Here is an 11905-nt window from a genome sequence, read left to right on the forward strand (position 1 = left end):
TATTTCATCACAGAAAAATCAAATACTTCAACAAAATAGTACAACAACAAATAATTTAATACAAATTATATAGTTCAACAAATAAAAACTCGTATTTCATCAGACGGCGTCCCCCTTGAGCCTCCATAGGTGCTCAATCAGATCTTTCTGCAGTTGATGATGTACCTGTGGGTCTCGGATCTCCTGACACATACTGAGATAGGCAGTCCAAGTTGCCGGTAGCTGGTGATCAACTTCGGCTAGAGGACCCTGCCTGTAGTATGGTTCAGTGTCAAACACTGGGTCTTCTTGCTCGCTCTCGATGATCATGTTGTGCAAGATGACACAGCAAGTCATAATCTCCCATATTTGATCTTTGGACCAGGTCTGAGCGGGGTACCGAACAACAGCAAATCGAGATTGGAGCACATCAAATGCCCGCTCGACATCCTTCCTGCAAGCCTCCTGAAGCTTCGCAAACCAGGCGTTCTTGCCTCCTGCCACAGGGTTTGAGATCGTCTTCACAAATGTCGACCATCTCGGATAGATGTCATCAGCTAAATAGTACCCCTTGTTGTATTGGTGCCCATTGATCTCGAAGTTCACCGGAGGAGAATGGCCCTCAACGAGCTTGGAAAAAACAGGAGAGCACTGCAGCACGTTGATGTCATTGTGAGTTCCTGGCATACCAAAGAAGGAGTGCCAAATCCAGAGGTCCTGTGTGGCTACCGCCTCAAGCACCACACTGCAACCGCCTTTGGCGCCTTTGTACATCCCCTGCCAACCAAATGGGCAATTCTTCCATTTCCAATGCATGCAGTCGATGCTTCCAAGCATCCCAGGAAATCCTCTTGCTGCATTCTGGGCTAGGATCCGAGCAGTGTCTTCCGCATTGGGTGTTCTCAAGTATTGTGGCCCAAACACTGCCACCACTGCCCGACAGAACTTGTACAAACACTCTATGCTGGTGGACTCGGCCATGCGCCCATAGTCATCGAGTGAATCACTGGGAGCTCCATATGCAAGCATCCTCATCGCTGTCGTGCACTTCTGGATGGAGGTGAATCCAAGAGTGCCAGTGCAATCCATCTTGCACTTGAAGTAGTTGTCGAACTCCCGGATGGAATTCACAATCCCGAGGAAGAGCTTTTGGCTCATCCGATAACGGCGCCGAAATGTTCTCTCGCCATGAAGTGGAGCATCGGCGAAGTAGTCGGAGTAGAGCATGCAGTAGCCTTGGAGACGATGCCGGTTCTTTGCTTTCATCCGCCCCGGTGCCGAGCCACCTCGCCACGGCTTTTCATTGCTCGCCAGCAGCTGGGCGAGGGCGGCGAGCACCATGAGATGCTCTTCTTCCTCCTCCTCATCCGAGTCCATCGCCGAGACAGGCAAAACGCCGAACACCTTGCGCTCGGTGAGCGTGTACCCGCCGTTAAACCGCGCCTCCGCGGCCGAAAACAGCGGCCGGAAACGCCCAGCTGCTGTGGGAGGGGCTGCCGCGGCGAAGCGCTGCTATTTCCCGGCGGGGAATGGCTATCTAGCGGAGTAGGGCGGCGGCCGTCGCCGGGATATAGCTAGTGGTGGCCGAGGGCGCGGGGGGTGCGAGGCGAGTCAGGGGAAGAAAACCTTGACTTTTCCCCTGTCGGTGTGGGCCAGGCATGCTTTTCCCTAGCGCCGGAGCCCCAACTGCTTTCCAGCGCGCCGGGTTCGGCCTGTGACCGCCGGGCGGAAAAAAGGTCCGAATCGGCGATTTTCGGTGTCCCGGAGGTGCGACTGGGCCGCTTTTTCGGCGCCGGCGCCGAAAAATGACCTGGGGGCCCTGTTGGGGACGCGGCTGGAGATGGCCTAAGGTAGGGGCATGTGTAAGTGGGGTGCATCTGCCGGAGGCTTTACTTTGGAAAACACAACGAACAGTAGTTTACTCGTTCCTTGGAGCCTTTGCTGCTGTGCCCGAGTGCTGCCCGGCCGCGGATATTCTATAGTTTTTTTTTTGACGGGAGGATATTCTATAGTTTATGGAACTGCGCGCGTGATGTAAACTATGCATTGCCACTGCCAGTGCGTCGCTGCCCAAAAGCTCACCGCACTGTGGACGTGTTTGACCGTGCATGCATGTGTGTCGTGTGTGCAGTGCGCGTACGTGCGTGCTTGTCCAGCCGCTCAGCGCCGTATCACAGCACCATGCACGGCGCCAAGGGCCCCCATGCAGCCCGACTAGTCCCTGCACTGCACACTTGTTGCGTATCCGAAGACGGCAACCGACGTGATCGTTACACGGCCCTGGCGGGTGCACTTGCGTGAGTTGACGCGTGCTACGTGAAAGGCGTACTGCCTGTTCCGTCTCCCATCACATGGCCGGCCGATGAGCATCACTGTGCCAGAGTCTCGGTGTGCATGGACGTTCTGAGCTCTGACGGAACGGCGGGACGGCCAGGAATGCATGCTGTGCGTGTTCCGTGGCTTTTGTTCATCGATCTCTCCTCAAATGTATCGAACTGATGAGCGACGAACGCCAGGCCAAACGTGGTGTGGCCGTGTGGGGAGAAGAGATCTACTTGCTCTGTTCCTAAATATGGACTACATATGAATGTATGTAGACGTAGTTCGGAATGTGGATTCATTTTTTTTGCTCTGTATATAAGAAGACTTATACTACATTGATTCCTTTTTGTATTTTATGCTAAACTTTGACCATAAGTTTAACTAACAAATATCTAAAAAGACTTATATGTAAGAGCGGTGGGAGTAAGAGATATTGAAGCTCAAGCAGGAGTGAAAGCACAACAAACGGCCACAAACGCTCAAAAGTGTAGATCTGACGGTTGAAAATGTTGATGGACTGAGAGGGGTGGAAAGATGCACATTTTTAATGTCTCTAAATGTCGGGACCGGAGGAGACAATTTACCGGACTACCTAGAAGACTGAAAATAGGGCATATTTTGATATTTAAAAACCCGATGATCAGGTCTCTTTTCTTTTTGCTATATAATATAAAAACTTGAAGCATATTGCAGAAAAGCCAAGACAGAAGAGAAACTGAGGATGGAGATCTTGTGTGAGGCATTTGCCAGAGTGCATGGATGAAATCCCTTGGCCAGGAGAATTTGTCACTCATAGGTTTTCTGCGTTGCTTCATCTAGAGTGCTATGGTTGGTTTTGGGAACTTGTTTAGTTGATGGTTTGAACTTTGGGGTGATCTTGTGTGAAGTGTCACGCTAGTTTTAGCTGCCTGCGTGCAGTTGGCTCATAAGTGGCTTTGCCTGATTAATTGCTGCAGGTTTTAGTGAAATTGACAAATCTGACCCCTTTTTGAAAACTTTGGCATAAAATGAACCCAATCCAAAAAAAATCACAGAATGCCCCGTTTTTGCGTGACGCCCGAGCCACCCTGTCCCGTGTGTCATGTAAATGGGCTATTTTGTGGAATTGTTTTGGACCGGGTTCATTTTATGCAAAAGTATAAGAAAAAGACCAGATTTGCCCACTTTCACCAGGTTTTAGTTGTATTCCTCATATCCGTCAGACTCCCTTTTGAGTTTTTGTTGTTCTTGGTTTGTAAATTGTGGCAGTTTCTTTAATGAATCTCGATAAGGAGGCTAGTTGTTTAAAAGAAATCAAAAGAGATGATCGTCAACGTCCAAGCATTCACGCGTCCCGTTTTGTATCAATGTGTATGTACACGAAGTGTTCGACCAAGAGAGAGGGAGAGGCAGACGATCGATGGGCTCAAAGCCTAACGAAGAAGACGGCCAGCTCCGGGCTGTCGCCGCCATGCGGCCCGAGCATGTACAGCGACTCCGAGTCCTCGGACCCGATGATGTGATCGAAGCAACCCCGCATGTACGCCAGCTCCCCGTCAGACGCGGCCGAGCCTGCCCTCCCGGGGAGCACGCCGCCGCCCATGGACACGGCCCAGAGCGTCTCCAGCACCGCGATGTCGCCGCCCGTCGGCTCCCGCCGCACCGCGTAGCCCACCCTCCTGCCGTTGCAGAACATGGTCCAGATCGGCTCATGGAGCAGCCACCCGTCGTCGTCGTCGTGCTGCCTCGCCGCGGCGTCGCCATGTTCGCCGCCGCCGGAGCTGCTGTGCTCCTCCACGTGCTTCTTCTCGGTCTCCAGCACGATGCGGGCGCCGGCCGTGCCGCCGAGCTCGCGGAGCAGGGTGTGCGTCGGGAGCGCCAGCTCTACCACGAGCGCCGGGCGGCACCGCGGGTTCTCCTGCAGCGCGAGCGACACGCGGCCCTCGCGGCAGCCGAAGAGCGTGCCAGTCATGTGTCGCCGGGACGACGCGCCGACGCCTCCGCCGCCGTTCAACGTGGTCGAGGGCGAGATGATCTGCGACAGGAGGGAGTCCGACCGCGCCGGTGACGCGGACGCGGCCGCCGCGGTCGGAGGCGCCGCCAGAATCCCCCCGCAGCGCGGCACCGTCAGCACCGGCAGAGACCGGAACATGCTCTCGAAAATCCTCACGGGCTTGGATCTCCGAGCCGGCCTTCGACGCGCGGGCGGCTCCTCCAGCGCGTGGCCCGCCGGGGCGCGCGTTGTGGACGTCGACGGCAGCGAGGGCGGGAGACGGAGGATGGTGTCCACGGACGACATGGACGACATGGACGACGTCAACCGCGCCCTTTTGCTCTCGTGGTCGACCGCGGCGTTGGCCATGGTATCGGCGGGAGGCGAGAGCTACCGGCGGTGCCGCGGCGCGGCCGGCGCTGCTCGCTCCCTCGGCCGTGAATGTGCGATAATCGTGTGGCGCGCGGTGCCCATGGGAGGGGGCGGGGCGAGGTCTTTGATGCCATCGCCGTTAGGACTGCCGGATGTCGCGGCGGCGGATTCGGTGTGTTCGTTCGTCGCCACTGGCGCGCAGCCATTGATTCCTGTTGCTCGGTTACGCGCCCTGCTGGTGATTCTGCGGTGGAAAGGCCCTTAAGATATTCTGGGCTTTCGATTACGCAGAGATCGTAAGGCTCGGCCGCGTGGTCAGCCCTGGTTCATTCCTTGTCTGTAAGAGCATCTCCAACAACCGTCCAATGCGCAGCGTTTAAAAAACAGGTTTACAGCACGCAAATAGATTTTTTTAGGGCGCTAGAAGACGTTTGCTCCAATAAGCGCTGCAAAATATGCTGCGCGCGCGAGTCCAACGGTCCCAATCAAGCGGTCCCATCTGCAGCAGCCCAGAGTTTGCAGCGCGCGCGACCGGGCGCACTAAATATGCTGCGCGTGATGCCTTTTTTATGCGCGCGCTGCATTAGTTATAGGGTGCGCGCGCTTTTTGTGCGGCCGCTGGAGATTCCAAACCAGGTCCGCGCGCGCTAAAAGCAGTTTTTATACCGCGCGGCGCTCATATAGCGTTTCTGTTGGAGATGCTCTAATGCCAGTTCGTGTACTACTTTGTGTCAAAAAAAAAAGTTCGTTCACTACTTTGCCTAAAAAAAATGTTCGTTCTGAATTCATTAACTGTTGTCACCGGATAATATCACTGCTTTTTTTTTGAGAGAAAAGGAGTTTTATTTCATATTGAGAGAATTACAGTCGAGAAGCAAAAGATCCTCAATACATGGTGGTTCTATGTTATTAATTCTGGCCCAATTCCAAGATCGATATATATTTGAAAAGTTAATGTTCCCCCGCGCATCAAAATTTTCATGTGGTTTGTGCATAAGCGGGTCATTCTTACCAAAGATAACTTACTAAAGCGACGATGGGTCGGCAGTTCACGATGTTGCTTTTGTATTCATGACGAAACAATCCAACATTTATTCTTTGATTGCCCTCTCGCAAAGTTACTTTGACGATCAATCCATATATCATTTAATATATCACCTCCATCTAGCATAGATGCGTTGTTTGGGATGTGGCTAAATGGAGTGCAACCGGACACTGCGTCAAATATTCGGATTGAAATATGCGCACTTCTTTGGGCTATATGGAACTGCAGGAATGATATGCTTTTTAACAGATTACATGTTCTAAACTTCTTGCAGGTTATCTTCAAAGCTACGACATGGATCCGTACGTGGTTGCTACTTACTCCTACGGCCTCCAAGGAGCATTTGGCTACTGGGTGCAACCGACGGGAGATGGTAGCACGGGTTATCTTCAACCGATTTGGATGGCGGTCGCATAATAGGATAGGTCCTTGATGTCCACTTCATCCAGCCGGTTGTGGCTTTGCTTTTTTTATTATTAGTTTTTTTATGTGCTCCTGCTGTGAGTTGTACTTCAGATACCAGACTTTGTTTTGGACGAACTTTTTCAATAATATGGATGCATGCATCTTTCGGATGCAGGGGCCGGGAGAAATCCTCCTTTTCGAGAAAAATATATGATGGTCCTACATGCATCCACACAGCTGTGGTACACTCTATACAACTATAGTTTGCCAAACGGTCAACAACTCTATTTTGATCTCTAGTCAACTTCATTTATAACTATTAATTCCCTGTCCTCTTAAACATTGTTGATACAAACAGAAATAACGGGCATCCAAGTTAGAAACTACAATATAGAAACTCTAGCTCATTATTGAAGTATTTGTTTAAGAATACTAGAGTAAACCAGATTTTCATTGTGCATTTTTGTTCTATAAGGACTCGTGCTTATACTAGATTACTACTAGGTAATCAACTACTCCCTCCGTTCTTAAACATTTGTCTTTTTAGAGATTTCAACAAGTGACTACATACGGAGCAAAATGAGTGAATCTACACTCTAAAATATGTCTATATACATCCGTATGTGGTAGCCATTTGAAATCACTAAAAAGACAAATATTTTGGAACGGAGGGAGTAGTAGGAAATTGACAGGACTACTGTAGTGTCTATGACATGCTTGCTTCAGTTTTTGTCAAAAGATAGACCACTCCTCACTTTCTTGAGTATCACACATGTGAAAAAAAATACCCAAATAGCTGAACTATTATTTTCTGAACTCGTTCATGTTCTGATGTTTAACCTACTGCTTATTGTTGAAATGTTTCCTAAACTTGAAGTTAGTATGTCAAGTTGAACATGCTCCTGACAAATCAGTGATGGCCTCAGTCATAATCTTGAAAATATTTATTTTTTATGGATAAGAGATGTGCAGTTCAGTTAGTTGCTCGTTTGCACTTCATGCCAGAAGGCAAAATGAACATTCCCTATTTGGCCATGTCCAAGCCTAAGAAATGATGGTGTGGATATTGTTCTTTCGATGCTTCATGCTTTAAGTATAGCTTGTGCCACATACATTTAGTGCTCGATGCTTCACATTTTGCTGTCCAAATGCTATAACAGTCAGTTTGCATTCACTACATCTGAAGCTGATACTACCTTTGGAAACTACCATGACAAACTAGAAATGGAAATCACAATACGACCACTTGGGATAGCACTTGTTTAAACAGAGCAATGAGTACTGACAGAGGCTACGCACAAACACCTCACAGAAACAACAACTCAACATGTACTAGTGGTTGGGACGCGCCCCGGGCGCGTCTCTTGAGGCGGGACTGTGCGCACTAATCATGTTGCCGTATTTGTTATCGTCTCTATATGACTACTATGCATATAGCTTTGTATAAAAATGGACCATGTTTCTCTCAATCATATGGCAATCAACCTATGCTTCACAAATCAAATGCTTTGAAACTCGAGGATACGAATTTCGAAGGGAAGTTTTGACGCATTTACAGATGGAGTATCCGTTGAACTACAATTTACATAGTAGTGACTAAGTATTTGTTGAACTACAATTTACATAGTACTCAAAGTTATTTAATTAAGCTTACCATAGTATCCACTCAACACCCAACTTGAATGACCATGAAAACACAGTACTAATCATATTTGAATCCCTGCACTCAAAAAAACAATGCCATCTTATGGAAGGCAAATAAATTAAGTTCTAATACTTTTGTATTGGCAATAGAAAAGGCAAAGTAACACACTCGAATTACATATTAAAGAAGGAAAGAGAGAATGTGTATCTCACTGATCCAAATGAAACATGCTAGAGCTACAATATCATACGCACAAAAAATGGGAAAGCACCAAAAACTCTTTGATTGAGAACGTACATGTGCCTCCAATATTAGTAGTACGAGTGAACAGTGATATTATATACAGAAGGTACTCGCATATTTTTATTTTCATAAAGAAAAATAATGAAAACCAGAGAGTGCCTGCTAAAACAAGGGCAAATATACACTATAAAAGGTCTTCCTTGCATGAGTTACTAACACTACACCATCACAACAGTGCTGTCAGACATGAAGTCATGTCTTCTTTTGTATAATCACCCAATAGTTCTATTGCAATGTCTGGGATTCAAACTCTCTGGGTACATAGAAGAGTAGTAATAAAGGCAACAATAAACAGTGATACAATAATTTACTTTCTTTTGACCTTCAATTTTTACTAAAATTATGGTAACCTTTTTCACTGTCAAAAGAAGCAAGTAATTCAGCTAATACTAAATCTAACTTAAAGGACTAATTGTAATTAATTGGCTAGACTGCTCACTCGAATAATTTTTTGCAGCCTTCAACCACAAATCGAGCTTCCTTCATGGCCGCTCTCAATTTAGTTCGACTGGCAAGTCCTTCATGGCTGCTCTCACCTTTTTAGCTGGTGGCCACCAACTAGATGCACATAGCACACTGAAAAAAGGTAACCAGAGGAGATATCTCAGTGATGAACTGAACATGCTATAACCCTGAAACCACAAATAACTCACCAGTAGATAACTTATTTCTTAAGCTTCCTATAAAGGGGAAAACTTACATGTCAGTCCCATACATATAGTCACAACATGTATGCAACAAATGTACATATATGAAAAGGTACGTAGAAGGAAATACAGAGAACACGATGGAACAAAAGAAAGTCATTTTTTCACCTAAAAGTTATTGTCAAATGCAGCAAGAACATGTGTGCATTTTCTTGAAATGTACATATAGGAAAAAGGCAAAAAAAATATTACACATTGCAGTGACACACAGTCAGTGATCCTCTGGGCTATTGCATGAGTGGAGAAGCCAGCAAACACGACATAGAAGTCACTTAAAAGGCTATCACCATATTAGCATGTAGATCAAAAGTAATGAATAGATTGCAATCTGTTGGGTGGATGAGACAAGCTACACTTGTTGTCATCTCGAACTGCCCAATAATGCTGAGTGGGCATCAACACCCTTGAAAAGAAATCGTAGTATTTTGGTTTAATCACAAGCTATGATATATACTTCTCACTAACTGGCCATGTTGATCCTTCAATGTAGATCTTGTACCTATCACCCAACACAACAATTTCAGTACCAACGACAGAACAAACAAGTCCCTACCTAACTTTTAATGGAAGAAAACAAACCTATGGGTGCATAGACTGCCCAAATATGATTTCTTGTATCCTGCCTTGCTCTCTTTGATCCAATCCTAAATGAGAAGGCAAAAGTAAACACTATAATCAGCCATAGGCATCATCAAAATTATTTTCTTTGGGAAAAGGCTATGTTACAGATCCGAAGGATTAGAAGAATTCTAAAAGCAACAAGATTTGACAAGATATAATAGGATTTTCTACTTGTGAAAATAAATGGAATGTTAACACTCCCTTCAAGTATAAATACCTGTTTGTAGATCAGTGTATTTCATTCTTGTTTACTGGAAACATTACACTTGATAAGCTTTTGCCTTATAGTTGCGATCTCTGGATTCCCTTTCCAGTAAGCATAAGGTTCTCTATCTATCCATCTGACCCTTTTATTTCCAGCATTCAAATCCTTCTGCAATGCATCCCACAACTTTATATTGATCTAGGCCCTGTAAGTATAATCAACAATAGGTAGACAAAGAACACAATAACCATCTAACTAAAAATGATTAGCACTTCATTTAATGCACAAGTACTTTCCCGATTCCATCATCCTACATTCTTAAGAAATTGATCCCCACTACTAACAATTCTCTCAACATGCACACTATCCACATCACCATCATGCCACATCTGCTTTCATGGTCCTCCATCAGCATCATTGCCACATAAGCTTTCACGGTCCTGCATTCTGCTTTCCTGCCGTGAATGTGATACTGTGATTTAATTTCTCCTCCATACGCATCCCTTCATCTTCATCTTCTCTAACTGAGCTGTACATGGGTCATGCTCATAAATAAATATCCATCCGCTGTAGAATGGATGAATGGTGGAGTCCCATCTCCCTCCAATACATGCTCAAGCGTCCACCCAATGGAGATCTTGCCCCTTCCTCCATGGATATCTCAGCTGTGCGACCACCACCGCACCACCTATCATACGAGGAGGAGCAGCCCAACATAGACTCTCCATCTCTGCAGTCCTTGAGCGAGACATGCTAGAACATGCCGCCGCTGGCGATCCCCGCCCTAACTCCTCGATATCTAATAACTGGATGGCGTTCGAGCATCAACTCGCCGGCAGCAGAACCAACCACGCTGTGCCCTGAAGATGAACGCCAGGTATATTCTATGCCACGGATGAAAACACCCATCATCTCTCCAATTAAAACCATGCAGGCTCCATAATAGATGAGGTGGCAGCTACAAGAATGTTGCCCCACTCCACCATGTTGGACGACCCAGCCGCAACGCCTTCTCCTAGGTCCGACAGTGCTGCCTTTGGGCTTCTCCAATAGTCCGTCCTTTTGTTTCAGAGAAGATCAGAAGTGGGATTTCAGGCCAACGGGCAGACGGGTGCTTGTGGTGTGGAGTGGACTATGCAGGACGTCACGATGCCACCAAGTTCTAGGGGCGCATCCACACAACATGTGAGCAAGATCATGAAGCCGTCGTAGTTGTCGATTTGGTCGATGGCGGGGGACGGGTCGCGGGCATTGTCAGTGTCAAAATCGGCGGATCTCGGGTAGGGGGTCCCGAACTGTGCGTCTAGGCCGGATGGTAACAGGAGGCAAGGAACATGATGTTTTACCCAGGTTCGGGCCCTCTTGATGGAGGTAAAACCCTACGTCCTGCTTGATTAATATTGATGATATGGGTAGTACAAGAGTAGATCTACCACGCGATCAAGGAGGCTAAACCCTAAAAGCTAGCCTATGGTATGATTGTTGTATGATGAAGTTGCCCTACGGACTAAAACCCTCCGGTTTATAGACACCGGAGAGGGTTAGGGTTACACAAAATCGGTTACAATGGTAGGAGATCTTGAATATCCGCATCGTCAAGCTTGCCTTCCACGCCAAGGAAAGTCCCATCCGGACACGGGATGAAGTCTTCAATCTTGTATCTTCATAGTCCTGGAGTCTGGCTGAAGGTATAGTCCGGCTATCCGGACACCCCCTAATCCAGGACTCCCTCAGTAGCCCCCGAACCAGGCTTCAATGACGACGAGTCCGGCGCGCAGATTGTCTTCGGCATTGCAAGGCGGGTTCTTCTCCAAATTCCGTGTACCTGCTGAATAATGTCTGATTTTCGTAATGTAGCGCACCTTGGCTTCCACGCCCAACAATGGCCGTCTTCCACGTGTTAAACAAATGTGAAAAGTCGGGGTGTTTTTACATTCACACCCCTAGCCGCATAAACGAGCCGCCTATGTAATGGGATGGGGATTCAGATCCAAACCACACCTTCTCCTCTCCGCGAGTAATCAGCAGAGTGCCTCCAGCAAAGGTCCATTCCAACATGGCCAGCCGTAGCAGCTCCTCCTCTCGCCCTTCCAGTCCTAAACCTGGAGACTGGGAGAGGTGCTCCATCCCGCACAGCGAGCTAGTGTCGCTTCAGGCCAAGGGATTTCTCCCTCAGGCCTATATGGTCCCGGTCCGAGCCGGACTCACCACCTATAATGGCGGAGAGCAAGCGGAGAGCACCCCCAATCCCTCCAAAGGAGAGCGGGTGTGCCTCGTCCCTTATCTAGTAAGAGGACTTGGATTTCCAATTCATCCATTTCTCCGTGGG

The 11905-nt window shown here is 47.7% G+C and overlaps 1 protein-coding gene across 1 annotated transcript; it reads right to left on the reverse strand.

The window, feature by feature from the left end:
* Positions 1-3590: 3590 nt before the first annotated feature.
* On the reverse strand, positions 3591-4854 carry LOC119352239 (protein MIZU-KUSSEI 1-like). The gene has a single exon (XM_037618939.1). The coding sequence runs from the start codon at positions 4640-4642 to the stop codon at positions 3707-3709; it is 936 nt and encodes a 311-aa protein (XP_037474836.1). The 5' UTR covers positions 4643-4854; the 3' UTR covers positions 3591-3706.
* Between the last annotated feature and the right edge of the window lie 7051 nt (positions 4855-11905).

Source organism: Triticum dicoccoides, chromosome 2A (genome assembly GCF_002162155.2).
Source record: "Triticum dicoccoides isolate Atlit2015 ecotype Zavitan chromosome 2A, WEW_v2.0, whole genome shotgun sequence".
NCBI classification, from domain to species: Eukaryota; Viridiplantae; Streptophyta; class Magnoliopsida; order Poales; family Poaceae; genus Triticum; species Triticum dicoccoides.